The sequence below is a fragment of the Centrocercus urophasianus genome, unplaced genomic scaffold, assembly GCF_019232065.1.
Source record: "Centrocercus urophasianus isolate 14NV4802_14NV808 unplaced genomic scaffold, USGS_Curo_1.0 seq_2, whole genome shotgun sequence".
Taxonomy (NCBI): Eukaryota; Metazoa; Chordata; class Aves; order Galliformes; family Phasianidae; genus Centrocercus; species Centrocercus urophasianus.
Genome location: NW_024884755.1, coordinates 5201668 through 5220993, shown reverse-complemented (window position 1 = coordinate 5220993; position 19326 = coordinate 5201668). Strand labels below are relative to the sequence as shown.

The window sequence follows — 19326 nt, the reverse complement described above, 5'->3', positions numbered from 1 at the left end:
AAGAATAAAGGTCTATTTTTTAAACATCTTTTCTGTTTGCATTAATCTTAAAGAGGAACATTACTTCATTAAAATGTGAACATTACTGAGTCAGGTTCTATTTTAGGTATTTATATATGCTTGTAGCCAGTAAATAATACCTCTTTTCATAAGAAGGATGACAAGACCAAAGACAGATAAGATTTCTTGTACCTTGGAAAGCCATGAATCTGAGGAACAGCTGAGTCATTTGTAAATTAAATATTCCGAGCTCTAATGGCATAAAGTACCTTTGCTATCTTTCAAATATTTATGTGTTTCTAACTGGTTACTTGTAGGTCATGTAGTTTCCTGTTAGCATTTACTTATCCAGTAGCAAATGCCATGATTGTCCATGTGCATTTTTCTAGTTTTTGTATTCTTAACTGTAACTGCAGTGACCGTCCTGCTTTGCACTTGATTAAACTGACGTATTACCAGACAAGAAATTTCTCAACCTACATAATGTGTCTTTATATTGAGCACTTCACTGCTACAGTCATCATTTCCCCTTGCATACTTAATCAATTTAGATAACTAGTAGTTTTAAAATATTTAAGATGATGATGGCAGTTATTGGCTTCTGCTTATTTTTTTTTATCCATTAAGAATAATAATGGAAAAACTAGGATGAAATTTTTTGCTTTAATGTAACTGGGAAAAAAACCAAGACTGTGTAAGATATGATGTTAACTTTGTACTGTGACTTCCCTTAAATTTTTTACCTAAAGATTTACCATGAAAAATAACTAGGGTGCAGTTAAGAGCTCTAATGCCTTGCTGCAGATGCTTAGAGGTAGCCATATGTAGTCTGTGTGTCAGACATGTGCCAGAGCTAGCAGAAGGAATTGCATAGGAGAGAGGAGAAAGGATTGCTGTTAGCCTAACTTAAGCTGTTGTCCTGTAGTTATTTGGATTATTCTTTTGACAACAGGCCCACCACAGGCATTTTCTACCCTCATGATTTTCATTTGTCATTGTCACTGCTTCAGTTCTCATGCATTTGTGTATACCTGTACTGTAACCCAAAATTACAGAACAGTCACATTTGAGGGCAAAGCGAAGCCAGATTTGGTTAATGGCAGCTAATATTCCAGAAGTGAAGGGCTTGTAACTTTTGTAGATGGACACAGTGAGTAGAATTATGCAGAAATCACTTCCAAGGGATTTGCTACTGAGAGAATCATTAATGTAACAGTGCTATAATTTAACTTTCTTACAGTCATATATTTGGTATAAGAGTTCTGAATGAAATGTATTTAAAAATAAAAAGCCCTACAGTACTCTATCAGTACAAATGTACAGCTGTCACATTTTGGAAACACTCTTTGTTCATTATGAAGTAGGAGTTGGGATTTGTCTAACTCATAGTGTTTTGTTTTTTTTTTTTTTTTAAACTATTCCAACAAATGATACAAAAAGTCTTTGTGGATTGTACTTACCTGCTTCATTTAGATAATGTCTCAGTGCATTTACATAGAATGTGTCTTAAATTGGATGAATGGTCTTTTTTCTTGTAAAATACACAAAATGTGATTTCAGTGAAAAATGTGTATCCTTGTCAGTTTTCTGGCTTTTGTCACTTTTCACCTTTACTGTCTGTTTCCATCATCATGATGTGTTCAAGCAGGGAAAGAATGATAATGTTAACAATGGAAGACAAGTTTTTATTTTATTTTCAATTGTCTTGCAGCTTTGCAGATTGGTATCTTACTGCAGACTTGTGTACAATTAAAAAGGAAATTTAAACGTTCGCAGCACGCTCAATTTTGTTTAAAGAGAATAATCAAAATAAAAGATGCTGTAGTATAATGCTTCCTGTGGAACAATATAGATGTGAAATTTATATGAATTTGGAGTGAATTATAACTGTAAGGGCTATATCAGATAAATTAAACACTCATTTTCAGGTTTGCAATAGCTGAACTTTGAGTGTGAGACCTTGATGTCAGATATTTCATCAGGTAGTATTTGGGGATGGTGGAGTGGGCACTGGTTAAATTCTACATTGCAGGCAAAGGAACAGAAGAACCCCAGCAAAAAAGAGAGCAGCCCTAAGAGACTTCTGCAGTTGTGTGATTTTAAGAAAAAAGAGAAATGTTGTGGAAGTGTAAGGATATTTGGAACTGTAGATATACTATTTTCCAGTAGCAACATATTTTCCAGCAGCAACATATTGAGAATGTGGCAAACCACTATATATTCATGTACATTTCTGCATCTTTTTAAATTTTAACTATCATTTTTTAATTTCAGACATTAGTATCTGGAGCAGTTGTGGAGCAACTTGACTTCCTAAGAATTACTGAAGCAGAAGAGTAAGGCTATTTGCAAATACTAATGAAGAAGTATTTTGATAATTAAAATGTTTTCTGAAATGTGAAGAAATGAAATTCTTGTTTTTTAGGGCTCCTGTATTTAAGAGTTTGGAGGAGCTGGATCTTCCAAAACATTCAAAAGTCAAGAGACAGTCCAGTACTCCAAAAGCTTCTGAACTTGAGCAGCAACCAGACATAAATATTAATGACTGGAAAAACAAGTCAACGTATGAGATTCTGCAGAAACTTGATGTAAGAAGTCTTGGTAAAAACACAGTGCAACTTCACAGTCATGAAATGAGATATTATCTACTGGTGCTATTTTTAAGTGACCCATATAGATCAACACGATTAGTGCTATGGTTTAGTGCTAATAATATGGCTAGTAACATAAAATGCATGACGTGCCTCTTCATACTCATCAGAACTTTCTGGCTTGTTGTGCTCTAACTGTTGGCTTTCATTTTTCCTAGCTATCCAAATCTTCAATTAGTCAAGCATCTTATGAATAAATATTTTATTTCCAGACTAATGCTCAAAAGACTTCAGTTGATACTCACTATGATAAACTGGTCATTTCCTAATGTTATCAAGGGAAGTTCCTGTCTAGTATTTTTCCCATATCTAGAAGGAAACTGGTGTTGATCATTTCTAGATCCAGCGTTCAACAGGAATACACAAAATATTCCTCACGGTTCCCTAAGACATCATAAGTATTTCAGCTGTAAATGGCAGGATCCATGAGTAGAAAATTGGGTAACACTTCTGAAGCCAACTTATTTCATCTAAATTTGAACCAAGGAGAAGTCTCTGCAAGCAGCAGTGAAAATGATATTAAACATTTGTGGTGAGGTTCTCTTAAAAATAAAATTTTAGTAATGTATATACACACATCTTCAATAACAACAAGGCCTTTTCGCTTAATTTTTTTTTTAATTGTTCTTCTGATTTTGCTTTGCTGAAAATGTGAAGGCTACTTGTGCTTATGTGGTTGCTGTTTTTTAAGGACTGCAATTGTCTAGCAAGTCAAGCGCTGCTTTTGAGCATATTGCTTAAAAGAGAAGGACCGGATTTCATCACCAAGGAAGGTAAGAGCTTTTTCATGTGAGTATTCTGAATACTTCTGGAAGCAGCTGTATGTTTAGTTGTAGTGAACATGAATAAGGGCCATGAATACATGCAGTTGTGTAGCCATCTTCCTTGCAACTAAAGCAATTTCAGCATTAAATGTGACATGCAAAATCGTAGTGTGGTGAGGAATGAGCTGCTAAATATATGAACTCTTATAGATTGCAGTTGCTCTGTTTCTAAATCTGAACAAATATGTATATATAGAAATGGAGGATTTGACCTTGGATATAAAACTGAAACTAAAGACAAATTTGCATATTTGTTTTCATTTTAGTTTTAGGTCCCGAGGTGCTAATTCAGTATATCTGAAAGATTCATTCTACTTAAATTTTATCTTATGGCTTTGTATTGCTCACAAGCTTTACGTTTGTGTAAATTAATTCAGAATAAGATACTTGGACCTGTGGCTTTTAGCTGCACAGTTTTTATTTGTTTGTTTGTTTTCCCGCTCCCCTTCTTCCCCCAGACTTTTTATTAGCTACTTTGGTATATATGAGCACTTCTCAGAAGAAGAGGAACACTATGAATAAATAATATTCTTTTGGGTACTCCAGAATCAGTATAACTTACCACTCCATGTTGTAGATCCCCTCTTCATAATTCATATCAGCTCTACTCGATTAAGAATGTCATGGAAAACAATGTAAGATGGAATAAAATCCGTTGGACACTTCACAGTGCATTACTGAAATACAGTGTCAGTTTAAAGTCATGGTCAGAACTGGAGCACATGCAGCCTCTAAAGAAGGCTTTCATCACCACTGTGTGTATTTTTGGATTTGGAGAATCTCCGTATTCTTCAGCCCTTAGTAGGTTTTGTCCTTTCTTCCTTGCTCTGAGAACAACTTGAGGTAAACTTCCTACACTCTGTAAGCAATCAGCATACCCACATTTGATCACTGGCCTAGGACTGTTTAGGACCAATTTGGTTAGACATTTTGTACCATCCAGTATGAAGCTGTAGATGGTGATAAGCTTTTTAATATGTACCTTGCATTAAACAGGCTGAGTCACTGGCTAAAAGTTCCTGTCCTTGTACAGCAGGAGAATAGAAGAAACTATTACTGACATTAAATAATCACAGTTGATAATGAATAAATCTGAAAATAAAAGCTGAAGGATCTTAGATATTCCTGCTGACAGACATGAGCTATGATTTTCAGAATCAAATTCCAGTAGTATTGCTATAGATGAACATACTGTTCACTACTAAGTGTCTTGCATGAGAATCACTGGCATTCCATCTGAAAACTTAGAGTCTAGAAGCTAAATGAAGCATAAATAATGGTATGTTTAACACTTGATTCCTACACAGCTGAGGAGATGTCAGTATACCAAGTCAATGCGCTGTGATCAACTGTGGGCTGGCAAAAGAATGGTATCTGTTGTTCTTATGAATGTAACATCCACCTATACTTCACGTCTTCTCCATATTCTGGGCTGTCTGCTTTGATTTTATGTCTTACTTTATATTTTTTAGGTCACGTTTCTACAACATTAATGCATAGTGCTTATTTAAATGATTTGTGGCATACAGAAAATCAACTTGGAGAGGGAGAGTAGTATGCAGTAATTTAATGTTGTGTCTGTGTGTCAAATATCCTCTGTACTTTGCAAAGGTGATAGTTTGCTTCACTAGCTGAGCACTGTGATGCACTTAGATAACCAATGCTAGCTCACAGTGTAGCTTTGGTATTGCTTTTGTAGGGCTTTTGTACCTTTCAGTAGTTATTCAGGATGGAACCATAAAACAGTGCAAAAAAATCTCTTTCATATCTGGCTTCATATCAATTGAAAACCTCACGTCCAAGATGATGAATCAGGTGATGTCTTGTTTATGTACAAAGTTGAAAAGAACTCCTGTCTTGCATATCAGCAATGGCAACATGTATCCAAACATAACATCGCTTGAATGAACCACACTGTCAAGCACAAGACTTGCCTGTTGCTTTTATCTCAACTGAGTAGCAAGAGAGCATCGAGAGTGTCTATTCTATCCCACATCCAAAGTAAAATCTGCAGTTTATCATCACCTTGATCTCTTAAGGTATCTGAACAGTAGGTGCTGCTAAGTCACTCTAGAGCAGGGGCAGGAAATCAAACTGAAGTTGGCTTTTGCCTCTTGTAGAATAACTGAATAACAGAGGATTAAACTCTTAAGCTTTAGATGTTAATCACAATAGGTAAGTGCTTTACTAGAGCTAATTCCGAATTAGTGGATCTCAGTAATATTACCTTATATTAAATGAGAAAATGCATCTTTTACATGTCTCTTTTGTTTTTGCTGTTATTTTGTTGTTTTGTAACTTGAATAAATGTGTTTATAACACAGGTACTGTTGCTGAACATATTGAAAGAATCTATAGACGAGCTGGCAGCAAGAAGCTCTGGTTTGTATATAGATAACCATATTCCTTCTGGTTTACGCTTTTTTTTCCTAATATGCTTACTATGACTAAAAGTGGTTCTTAATGCACTTAGAGGAGAGTAAAAAAGGACAACTTTTCTGACAAAATTGTACTGCTTCACTGCGACTGAAGATCTTGTCTATAACGCTTTAAAAAAAAAAAAAAAAGAGTACTTTCTTCCCATTATCTTTTAAAGTAAACAATACTAAGCTACTTTTTTTTATGAGAACCAATGTAGACATACATTTGTAGTTAAATAATGAGAAAAAATAAGAATATTAATATTCATATTTCTTACAGAGTGTGGCAAAATAATACCAATAGCTTTCTGTCGCAAGGCTGGTGATCAAATATAATTCAGTTTATATTTGTACACGTGTAGTTTGCACGTGCAGTTTGAAACAATTTACTTTGAGCTTGACTTTGTCATGATAACTTCAGAAGGTCTCAGCAACTGGACTGGTGGTTCACATGTTGTTTATTAATTACTTTGCCTGGAAGCTTGAGAAATTGAAGACATGAGCTGAGCCTGTCCTGAATTACGTTCTCCCTCTCTGTGACTACTCCTAACGGGATGAGTCTTTAAATTTAAAAAGTGCTTTTCATTTTAGTTTGTTCCTGCAGTTAAATGGGCCTTCACCGATAATAAGACAGAATCAAAATACCTCGGTCATATTTTTTAAGAATAAAAACCAGAAGTATTTCTAGAAACAAAATACGTAAACTGTTTTTTGTTTCTCTCCCATGGTTGCCATTTGACATACATATAGGTTGGTGTTGCGCTACAGTGCTGCATTTGCACAGAAATTTTCTTCTTCTATAACCCCACATATTACTACTTTACTGGTACATGGGAAACAGGTAAAGTGCCCAGAAGTCTGAAACAGAACTCCGTGAGATTTTTTTGGCTTATGTGCATTTTGATATTGTCAGCTAACGCATTTCAGAAATGCTTTGCTCGTGGTCTCTTGATAAGTGCATAGCAGTTCTTGCAGGAATCAACATCAACTGTTGGAATTTAATACTAACACTGTGGAATGTTAAGACTTATTCATCAACAGAGTGAATGAGTCTTAGCAACCTCAAAGCCTGCACTAGAAAACCTTAATTATGTGTCTTCTAAATTTGTATTTTGTCAGAAAATTATAATTGGAAATAGAAATATCTTTAAACTGGATATATGAAAGAAACGTCTCTAAACAAGCCAGTTTTTAAACCAAGTGGTTTACACAAGTCTTCTTTCCATGTGAGATATTACCTGACTGACTGTGGAAAACAAAACCAAGCCTTGATGTTATGTGTTCTTTCTCCTGCAAAATTATTGTTAAGTGGTCTTAAAAGTTACCGAGGTTATCTTGCAAAATGAGTAACGTGTCACATGTAAGCATCTGTTGTCTGTTCTGAAGATGATGCAGAGAAAAGAACAAGCTTTCTGTGGTGTTTGTAGGTAGGTTAATGAGTTCTAACTAATTCATTTTTGATCCTTTAACCTGTATCTCGACTAAAAGATGAAAATCCAGATAAGATAAATATAAAAATCTGATCTGAATTCCACATTGTAAATAATGCATGTATTCAGTTGATTTTGAGATCCCTGAATGCTGTGCCAGACTTCAAAACTATACATGAATTCATTAAACTAGCTTTTGATATGTAGTGGGATTGCTCTGTTTTCTGCCCTCAGGTCTGTTGTGCGCTTCGCAGCAAGTCTTTTAGGTAAACTAGTGGACAGCCTTGCACCATCTATTACTAATGTTTTAGTTCAGGGTAAACAGGTAAGCCTTTACTTTTCAGAAATGTATTAAGGGGTGATAACAGAAAATAGAGAAATGGCTGCTTTCATTTTGAAGTTTGCTAATGCTTCTTTTAAAAGTAACCAATAGTTTTAAAATACACTATCTGTAGAAAAAAAAAAAAAGTGAAGATATATTTAATACTTGCATCTACTATGGGCTAATAAATTTCTTTTCATGTCGTGATAGAATGATCTTGAAAAGGCAGTTTGATGTCTGGATAAGGTGTGATTTGTATAGCTCCTGTATAATCAATGGATATCAAGATGTTACAATATAATCAAGAGAGTTAGGCAAAGCGGACAATTATAACAAAAGAGAATAAAATAGGAGGCTTACCCTTCGGCTGGGCTCACCACAAAATACTAACAGAGGTGATCTCCAGATGAGATCCTTCCCCTCTGGCAGCCAGCTCTTAAATAGGTCTAGGAGGGGGGGGGAGCCTGGCTCCACCCCTTCCGGCAGCACAGCTGAATTGCCTTCACCTGTGCTCCTCTGGCTGACTCATGGCTCACCTCTGGTGATTAATCAGAGGTTCAGGCCGTGACTCAGCAGTTCCCATACACTCCTTTGTTTGCTTATATATGCTCTTTTATTTCACAAAAGAAGATGGAATCAATCAGTAAAAATGATTTTTTAAAGTAAAGAATGTTGTGGCCTACAGCATCGCTCTCTTTGTCATTGCGCTTGAGTCAATTAATTTGTCACAAGGAGTGACAGCTGAGAAACAGTCTTTCAGGATTTCAGGTTTCTGCTCCAAATAGATTTTAATCATCAGTGTTTCTTCCCTCCCTGAGGAGGACTTTTTATTTGCTAGTACAGGAATTTTAACTTAGTTTATAAGAGCAATCTCCAAATAACAGTAGTTGAATATTATTTATTTTTATCATAAAATATGCATACATTTACCTAAGTGGAATGCTATGGTAACAGATTTGTCCTTATTGTATTCTATGTTGATGGCCATTCTGTGTTATGTGCTTCTAGTGCTCTGTAGCTATAGAGGAATGTCATGTTTTTTGTTTGTTTGTTTGTTTTTGTTTGTTGCATGGAGCATGATTTACAGCTGTTTATTTTCAAGTTTTTAACCAAACTTGTTTTAATTAAGTCCTTTTTAATGATGATCCTTATTGTATGAGAAAAAATAGTGATACTGTGTGTTTCACTGACAATAAATAGAACGATTTTTTGGAGGGTGTGTGCAGTTAAACAATCCAGTACAGCAACATAATAGTTTCTTATTATGAAGGCTGTAGCTTTTAGAATGCTCACAGAAATAACAAAACAAAGTTCAGAATTAAGTTCCTAGCTTTATGTGACAGCTGTGGAGCTGGGATATCAGAAATGAAAGAATATCTAAGCCTGCTGTACAGTCTTGATTATATGCCTGATTCTGAAGCCCTAGCAGCAGACTTGCACTTAAGTTTTATTTTGGACAGACATTCTCCATATTTTCTTTGGTCTTTATTAAATTTTGTTATTTAATATTATCCAACTAACAGTATTAACAATTGTCAGGTATTGACATTGAATTATTTTTGTACCGTAAAAAGTAGAATTCATGAAGTTTAGTTTCTAAATTGCTTCTGTGGTGCTTTTATTCCTTTCAGAATAACCGTTCTTTTGAACTGTTTTCAATATACCGTAGGTGACACTTGGAGCTTTTGGCCATGAGGAAGAAGTTATTTCTAATCCCTTATCCCCAGCAGTCATTAAGAACATCATCTATGAAAAATGTCAGTTACAAGATGAAAGAGAAGCTGTAGTTCAGCAGGAACTTGTCATACATATCGGCTGGATCATCTCAAATTCACCAGAGCTTTTCAGTGGCATGCTGAAGATACGGATTGGGTCAGTATAGTATCTGCTGCACTTACTGCTAACATGGCAAGTAAACATATGTGCTTCCACACAGATTGTTGCTACACTGAAAAAAAAGATTTATATGAGATGATGCAGCAAAATTTATATGCTTCAGCTTTACATTTCTAAGAAGCCTGCTTTGAATTAGTGTGCCAGAACTGAATTCCCAAAAAACTGCTCTCAAATTTGCCAGTGAACAGTGTAAAGTGGAGGAGTGGCAGTCTTTGTAATACCTCATTTGAAGCTTTCCTATAAGCTAATACAGTAAACTGTGGTATTTTTAAATGCTTGATAATGATCAGGTTAGGGCTTCAAAACCATAAGTACTGTAGTGGGGTTTCTGGTTGGTGAAGGGGCTCCAGGAATTGTACTCTCACTGGGTCACCGAGTCCTGCTAGCATCCAAAAGCCAGAACATTCTTCCTGACTTACCTAACAGCCTTGAGGCGGTGAAGCCTTTCTCTCACAGCTTCTGGCTCACTCAAGCAAGTACCTACGTGTGTTTCCAATAAGTGCTGAGCACGTAATATAGTGAGCTTGTAATACAGTTTTGACTAAATCAATCTTAAAAGTCCAGTAACCACGAGAAACAAATCCCTTGGTACCTTGGTTTCAAGGTACTTAAAATATTTGTTGCGGGACTACAGTCTTTTTAAAAAGAAAGCTTGTTCTTCTCTAGCACTGACTGTAGTAGGAACTTAAGGTAACAAAAGTTTTCTGTTGTTCAAATGCACATACCAGTAAAGAATTTCCTAGGACATTCTGAGGCACCTAGATGGTGTATCTGATGTCTGGCAGAAAGAAGACATTGTTCAAGGGCAGTTCTCTACACAAAAACACTTAATGTGTAATGATTGAGCCTCTAATGTGATGCTGTCCTTACTACGGATAGGCAAAATACTTATTGACTGCTTACCAAGGTTAACTATACGGAGCTTAGGAACTCCAAACCTGGTTGAAGTGGGAAAGATCATTTACAGCCTGGATTTTTCTATTTAATTCTTTGATAGTGTGGCCTACAAATAGCTTAAGGTTGAATGTTATCATATTCTGTGATATCTCTATTTGCACTGCTATCTACAGTAACTGTTTTGTTCACAGTTAGGAACAGACATGCATTTGAATAAGCACTTCTTTGAAGACAGCAGGTCCTAGTGACTGAGATTTACAGAATTATTGAAAATGTTTTAAGATTAGAATTTACCATACTTTTGATAGGGAAAACCTAGCATTTCAGCACTGAAGTTGTATACTCGCATCTTATTTTCTAGTATATAAGATTCCTGATTCTAATTTAGTATTACCTTTGGGTCATTATGAAAATGAAAACTGAATCACTTTTTTTACATTTAAGTATATCTGTTCTTTTGCACTTAAATACTCTTCTGTAGCCTTTACAAATCCACGTTAATCTTCTTCCCCTTTCTCATCAGCTGCAGCTTATCCTTTTTACAGTTTTTTTTTCCTTCCAAGGTTAATTCTGGAGATTCAATTTTTTTTTATTCCAGTGTTATCACCCACTTCAGTGAGCAAAATTTAACCTTCTCACAGAAGGAACATTCCAGTTTGATAATGATTTGATTTAGAGTCTTGTTATTGATCTGTTTTCAGTGTTTCATGTTGAAATATATCAAGTTCCTGACAGTCCTATTACTGTAAAACGTTCTAATCAACGGACTTCTACCCACCCTTATTTGTGAAGAGTTCAGTAAGAGGCCCACTTTTCACACTGCTGTGTCACATAGGCCATTGCAAACAGAAGAGTGCAGTGAACAACTTGCAGAAAGATACAGTTGAATTGACAGTAAAAAAATGAATCAATTCAAAGCGGTTTTGCTTTTAATCTTAGTAACAAGAGCAAGATGCTTATTCACACAGTAAAGTAAATAAAACGTATGTTCTGGATAATCTAGCATGCCCATGAAGCCTCATATTATGCTGTACCTTATATCTTCAATGAATAGTCTTAGAAACTACAGATGTAAAGCAAGATTGCATTAGTTGGCCTGACATTTCAGAAGCCAATGAAACTAGTAAGAATCCTTCAGTCCAAAAGACCATGACCTGACTTAGAGAAACAATTATTTCCTTTCTAGGCAAAGTAATAAAATGCTTGCCAAATGTGGCTATACTGTGACAAGGTAAACCTTTTAGGAATATTTCACATTTTCTCTGATGGAGAGTAAACAGCTCTTTGACATATCCTAGACTTGATGAGGTGTTAGATGATGGACTACTTGAAGAAAAACTAGATATGTTTCTCTTCTCTTTTGATTGTAATAGCTACTTGAACTGAAACAGTGTGAAGGGTAAGTGAATGAGGTCCACATTCAGTTATCCTGTTTCATAAGTATTATTTTGTCTTTTATATTGTATTAGAATCTGCAGCATTATTTTTATTTGTAGAATTAAAATCATCTTTTTCCCTTTAATAATTTGCCAACTCCTGCCTTCCTAGTCCCTAGGGCTGAAAAATCTTCACAATTTTCATGTTTTTATTTAATCAAATCTTTTTTTTAAAAGGGAATAGCAAAAGAATGAAGTGTGATGGACAGGAAAAAGGAATTTCAAAGGCTAAAGCTATTAAGAAGCCTTGAAATCTTTTTAAATGTAAAATTATTGAGCTTTTTCTTAAAAGCACCAGCAAAACACACATACTGTCAGGAGCACGCTTCTCAGTAGGCATTTCAACATCAAAAGTTAAGTAAATTTTTGTCTTTATGTATGTGGTGAAATCGTTTCAGAAGTATGCCTCACAACCCATTTGTAAAAATTATTCATTTTCGCTTTCAGTTTATATCATACTGCAAACAAATGAACAATTCCACATCACAGTACAAACAGCAGTGTGTGTTTGATGCTATTTTAATGTCTTTGTGAAATAATAATAGCAGGATCACTTGGGATTTTCTTGAGGTATTCTACCAGACTAAATTTTCCTCCTTTGAAACATCACATTTAATTAAGGAATGCTTTCCTCCCTTCACTTCAGATGGATTATCCATGCCATGAAGTATGAACTGAAATTCCGTGCAGGGGATATGCCAGCCAAGGACTTGTACCAGATGTCCCCTAGTGAAGTGAAGCAGCTTTTGTTGGATATTCTTCAGCCACAGCAGCAGGGGAGGTAAGGAGATGCGTGGATTTGTGGCACCTGTTCTCATTCATACTAAACTGTTCAAGTAATTTGCGTTTCTGAAATACCTGCCCATTTAAGAGGCATACTAAAGTATGGACGTTCAGTAGTGATTTATTTAGAGAGGTAGCAAATTTGCACTTTTTCATTTTCTCAGCTGTAACCAAGTTCTACAATTGCTCCTTTCACATTACAGCTTCCTTTTTCACCTCTATCCTTTTGGAAGCCTTACCTACTAGTAATTATGTATACACTGTGGTAGTACTGTGAAGCATTATATTCCTTTATGCCCTCATTAAGGGACAGGAGCCAAAATTACTCAATACCACCTACTTAAGTAACTTGTAAGAATAGCATGTATGCTGTTCAGTGCCCTTTCTTCTAGCTTCTTGCATTATGTTTTTTTTTTTTCTACAGTGCTTAAGAGGTTCTGCTTCCTGAAACTTGTGATCTTTTCTCCAAGCTCTAACTTGTTCCCCATCCAAGTGCATTAGTGTGCAAGAAAACAAGCTATAATTACAATACTTCCACTTAGCAGTATTAGTAAGGCTACAGTCAGAAGTCCTCCCATAGACTTAAATTTCTAGTTTTTGACATATAACACTAACTTGCAGTTCTTCACTAAGTGGATTTTATTCCCTCTTCAGAGCACAACTTTTCAAGAAGCACAACGTGTGCTGCATGTGCATCATGAGAAGGCATTAGCTATCACTGCTTATGTTATGGTTTACACCACAGAATACGTCCTCATTCTGAATGAGAAGCTTTTATTACCTGCAGTTAATGATTTCCTTTGTCCACAGAGGCTGGCTTAACCGACGGCAAATCGATGGTTCTCTCAATCGAACTCCTGCTGGGTTCTATGACAGGGTGTGGCAAATCTTGGAGAGAACTCCAAATGGTTTAATAGTAGCAGGGAGTTTTTTACCACAGGTAAAGCATGTTGAGGTGTTCAATTATTTCTGCTCTACCTTACTATTAATGGAGAACTGTTTTATTGCTAATATTTAATTGTATGTTGCCATAGTACACTTCACTGGGTAAAATACAATTAGAATAGAATGGAAGTCAGTTACTTTAAAATACATCTGTAGGATCATAAGACTGAAAACCCCTTCCAGAGCTGTGCTGCCATGGACTCTAAAATATGCTTCCTTTTTGATGGCTGTGTATTATTTATTCAACAAGCAAACAGCCTATATTGGGGGGTGTGGAGGAGTGCTTTAATGCAGATGATCTTCATTCAATACAAGTATTTGTTATTTTTCAGCAACCAACCTTATCAGATATGACGATGTACGAAATGAATTTTTCCCTCCTAGTTGAAGATATGCTTCAAAATATTGACCAGCCAGAATACAGGCAAATCATTGTAGAGGTCTGTGTCTTAATAACAAAAGAAACTTTGTGATGTGCATGAGTTTGTTACAAATTAAAAAAAAAAAAAAAAATTAAATGCTCAAATATTCATAGAAATAGCATTTTAAATACAAGTATTTATATTTCAGTGCTTTTTCCATGGATTGTTTTGTGATATAAAAAGTTGCTGCCAGCATGCTCACCATACACTAAGCCTGTGATGTTTTTCTTTCTTAGCAAATAGGGAAATAAATATTAATAATAATGCCAATCCATGTAGGTCAGAGGGTACAAAAGCTATTGAGATATCTAATTCCATTAAGTCCTTAGTCCATACCTTTTCCCACCAAGTTCTCAGGTCTAGGAAAAAACTTGCTCTAAAACATCAGCTTGCACTATGATAGATTTTTCTTCCCATACTGCTGAGGCTACCTAGTAGGTTGCCCTTTGTTATTGACTCAACTTTCAGTCTCTCTGTGTGCCAGCAAAAGTCTCCTATGTGAAGCAAAAGGCTTCTTTTAACTCCTTTTCTTACCAGTACAGCTAATACTGGATAGTTTTTGGACAGATCATGAGCATATGTACCTTTGGTAACTGACACCTGTGCTGTCAGCTGTGTTCATTGTCAGTTCCCAAGTCTACATCTCTGGTGCCTGTGAGTTTTTTTGCACAGTAAAATAATTTAAATCCATCTCAGTTCAGGTTAACAGCTGCTGGTCATGGTGCTCGCTGGAATATGTCCACTTTTGGCTAAAAGATAACACAGTTATCAAACAAAAGATGGTTACTCTAGATTCTGCTGCCCACTTCTGCAAGTCACTCAGCGTGTTCATCTTCCTATTTAAACCTTTGATCTACAGGGAATGTAAATTCTCTTGAACTTACTACTTTTTACATCTGTTGGCTTTACTTTTTATGAATTTGCTTGTAGTGCAATTATACCATGTATGATTGTACATCAAATGCTAAGGTTCAATATGTGCTGCTTTTCATTTTTTCTGCTGCTTGAGCCACTATTATTTGTGGTTGCTCCCTGAAATGAATAATCTGGAAAATAACTTCCCTGCTTCCTGAAGTTAGATGTTGATGTCAGTCATTTATGTTTTGTCTTTAACTAGATGCCACCTGAAATAGTAATCTTTTATGAAAGCCTGCTTTTTCAATGATTTTTTCATCCATAGTCAGTAATTCTTATTTGTGGGCTATTACTTGTGCTACTATTAAGTTGCTTCCATCTTGAAACAAATGTGTTTGTTTACAATGCTTATAGAACCTGAACTTTAACAAATTAAATTTAAGTCTTTTTCTGCCTTATAGTTGCTGATGGTTATATCTGTTATTTTGGAGAGAAATCCAGAGCTAGAGTTCCAAGACAAAGTAGACTTGGACAAAGTGGTACAAGAAGCATTTCATGACTTTCAGAAAGATCACAACAGGCCAAAGGGAGATGAACACCCAGTAAGTAAAACAATTTACTATTCTACCTCCAGTTAGCTGGAATTATTAATTCTGTGTATGTGATAACGCAGCATAAATTTGCCAAAAGCAGAGGTAAAACATGCACTTTGAGTTGCAAATTCAAATCCATGTGGTAAGGGGATCACAGCTCTGAAGTGGGTAAAGCTGAAACAGGATATTCATTACAAGAGGAAAGAGTTACCTGCAGGACAAAACTAGAACAGAAAAGAGTTAAGAATAAGAGAAACTTGTAAAAAATAAAAACCTAATGCTCAGCAAGCATGAACCTAGAATCTTATGTGCACAGATATGAAGAAAGGCAGTGACAAAAGAAATATTGATGGTATTAAAGGAGAAACCTTAGAGGTTTTAAGCTCTAAGGACCTTTGAATATTCTCACTGCAAGTATTGATGCTTCAAAGCTCTGAAATCCTATAATAAAGACAGGTTGATTTGACAGGTTGAAGAATGAAACGAGTAAAAGTAGTGGGAAAGCACCCCTTCTACTGGGGATGGCTGTACTTGCTCAGTCTGGCACTGTTATGCACAGTGTATTCAAAGGTGTCATCAACTGGAAAGTTCTATTGATTTGTAACACTGATATGCAAAAGCAGTTCCTGTTGCTCAGTTACTCTCTTTAGGGATGAATTAGTTGAGGATCATATCCTATTTTGATGTTCTTCCATTACACTAATTTGCAAACATGTTGAACGTTTTTCCATTTTAACATGTAGTAAGTGTCACAGGTGTTTACTCCAGTAATTTCAAACATACCCTAAAACTGTGGAAGGTCTAATATTTTCACCACAATCTCAGCTATTTAACAAAGTAATTGTGAAGTCACGTTTCCTAAATTAGAAATGAACCTTTATTCTTAAATTATGTATTGGCTGTTTTAATAAACAGCTGTTTTAACATCATTGACTGAGCCAAACAGGTGTTTATGGAAGCAGATCTATTTGCTATCTTATCTGATTGAATTCATGTGCTACCCCTGACCCTAATTTGCCTCTTAGATTTTACTTATTTTTCAATAAATCTAAAGCCTGTATCTCTGTGTACACCAAAGGACCTGGATCACAATGGTATTGTGGTAGCACACTGTTGCCAGATAGTAATCATCTGTCTGCATGCTTTAAGAGAGTTCTGTCATCTATTATATTTTTAAAAATATGAGAAAGGCACTATCTGTCCAGCACTGAAAAACTCAGTAAATAAATATATGCAGTATGTTTTATAAATCCCTCTCCACATGTTCAGATTGAATGTAAAAATAGTTTTCTGAAAATTGATTACAAGTATGCTATAGCTTCAGAGTGTACAACTCATTCGCATTTCTTGTGCATTCATATTCTAGCTGTTCACCTGTTTCTTCTTTTCATAATCAGCATTTCACAGAAAGGTCTTTTCCCTGTCCTGCAGGATGACATGACTGCATTCTACAACACTCATCCAGTTGGAAAAAAGGGAACATGCAGCTACTTGAGTAAGGCTGTGATCAGTTTATTGCTAGAAGGAGATGTGAAAACAAGCAATGATGATCCTTGTACTATTAGCTAAAGCTTCAAGCACGACGTAGTAATTGTTGCTTTATTCACTGTTAAACGTTTTCAGGCATGCATTAAAGTACTATTTTGAAAAGTAACCCTGGTTAGTAACACAAATACATCCCGTCCTTTGCTGAAAGAAGTGCCATTAGAGACACAAAGTGCTCCTTATTTTTCATTTCTCAACTATGCAGCATGAAAGCATACTCAAAGCACATGATATTTGGCTAAGTTGAAAGGCATTGTACCTGTGATCTTAAATTGTGCATTTACCATAGCTGGTATCTTTGAGAAATATAATGTAAGATTCTGCTTTTATACCTCTATTTATAATTACAAAGAAGTTTATTGTAAATTCTGAATGCAATTCACAAAATACTGTAATTAATCAAGGCATAACAAACTGCAACAATATAAAACCATGATTTACTGTTTTTTTCCTGATTCTACACACAAAATGGAGGTAAATAAATTACAAATAATTTATATTTTTGGATAAAAATTATCTTTTCCATTCACAATTCACACTTTGTTGTTTGGATTTTAATTTTCAACTTGATAACTTGATACACAAGTTTCACTGCATCTGATTAACTCTTTTTTAATCTCCGGCAATAAACACAACTACTTTCCTAATTGTTTAATATCTGCATAAAGGGAAACACATGATAGTAAGAGAACATTGTTTTGTAGCTTTTTTTTTTTTTTTTTTTTAAGAAAGCAAGGAAACCTATTTAAAATGAACATCAGTGACAAAAACTCTAAGTGAGCTATCAGTGCATGAAGGACTTCAAAATAAATTTTTCTGTCTCCAAAATGTGTGAAAATACTGTATGCTAAATGCTTTATTTTGATAAAAGTTAAAATATCAAATGCCTGTAAAAAAATAATAAAAATACTTTGGAGTTACACACACAGTCCCATTGACTTTAGTGGCAACCTTCTGCTGTGCTGCTGGAATACATTTATCAGTGGTTGGGGAAGTCAAGGAGAAGGCAGCAGAAACACTCAGTGATTGCTGGATATAGAGTGCTGTGTTGATACGTTTAATATTGTGTAACAGCAATTTATCAGATCTTCAACTTTTTATTTAATTTCAGAACTGTTTGAGGAGTTAATTGGGTACAACAATCTCCCACCTGCTGAGCTTGGTTTTTGTTGTTTTCAGTACTACATGCAAAGCTACAGCTGGCCCCAGATCAGTGATTACATAGGTAGTAAGTATGCATCTTAGAATGTTTTCCAAAACATGCTATTTTACACAAGTCCCCTATTTCTGGCATTCTCTTTGAGAGATCATGAGACTATGTGGATAATTAGTCATTTTCCACCTATTTATTTCCTCAAAAGCATTTTTAATGCTATTCATGATGCACTGTTTCACCTCCAAACACTAATGCAAGGCAAACGTTAACAGTTGCCAAATGTAGAAACAGAATAGCATCTTCTATGTGATTTTACTCACTGTGACATAAGCCTTCAGCCCCCGTTGCACATATTCTTCACAGAATTGAAACACTTTTATAGCTCCTTTAACGAGTGTAACACTATTATACTTCTGGTGTTATTTCCAGGATGAATTCTGTTCCAGCATGCCCTAAAGCCCAAAGGAAAAAAAAAAAAAAACCACAGCACAGAAAAGATACTTGAAGCAGATCTAGAAAATCTGAAAGAAGATTGCTAAAATAATCAAGTACACTTTCCATTCCAGTTTGAAGCTATGGCATAGCTTCTTCAGAAGTTAGAAGTCACTCAGCTCAGATCAGAAGATTATATGCCTTGCTATAGCAGGTGTTATGAGCAGAGCACGGACTCAGCCGATAGCTACAGAGCTTAGGCAAAAAAGGTACTTAATTTTTTCAAGGCTTGTGTAAACAAATATTGGAACTATATATTGTAGCATAGAGTGACAAAGCTTGTTGCAAATTTTTCTTTGAACATTCAAATACATCCTTGTGAGACTTAATCTCAGAAAACTATACTTACAAAAAAATTGATAGTAAGAGGTATCAGAATGTAAAAACATATCATAGTATTTGTTTGAAATTGGTTTCTGAAACTTGGTTCTCATTCTGACTTAGCATTTTGACTTTCCTGTCTTTTTATGGCATTAGTCAAGACTAAAGGAGAAAGCTTGCTAACTCTCGTAAGTCTCAGCTTTCTTTACAATGCGGTTTTTCAGATCCTGTCTACCAGCTTCCATATCAATTGCATGAGTTCACATGAGCTTTGGGTCAAGCCTCAGGTGACAAAATGTATTTACTTTTCACGAATTCATTTTTTTTCCTCATTATCT

At 35.4% G+C, this 19326-nt stretch overlaps 1 protein-coding gene across 4 annotated transcripts in view; it reads left to right on the top strand.

The window, feature by feature from the left end:
- The window catches only part of PHKB (phosphorylase kinase regulatory subunit beta), a 64908-nt gene extending 47143 nt beyond the window's left edge, over positions 1-17765 (top strand). For 3 of the 4 annotated variants that reach the window (XM_042821370.1, XM_042821371.1, XM_042821372.1), the window contains 11 exons: positions 2275-2336; positions 2426-2588; positions 3343-3424; positions 5800-5857; positions 7560-7650; positions 9317-9519; positions 12523-12657; positions 13470-13599; positions 13937-14044; positions 15343-15483; positions 16906-17765. In XM_042821370.1, coding sequence (XP_042677304.1) covers positions 2275-2336; positions 2426-2588; positions 3343-3424; positions 5800-5857; positions 7560-7650; positions 9317-9519; positions 12523-12657; positions 13470-13599; positions 13937-14044; positions 15343-15483; positions 16906-17043 — 1311 coding nt within the window. In that variant the 3' untranslated portion in view covers positions 17044-17765. Of the gene's footprint in view, positions 1-2274; positions 2337-2425; positions 2589-3342; positions 3425-5799; positions 5858-6645; positions 6737-7559; positions 7651-9316; positions 9520-12522; positions 12658-13469; positions 13600-13936; positions 14045-15342; positions 15484-16905 lie in introns of all 4 variants that reach the window. The other variant, XM_042821373.1, reaches the window with a different exon arrangement.
- Positions 17766-19326: the final 1561 nt, after the last annotated feature.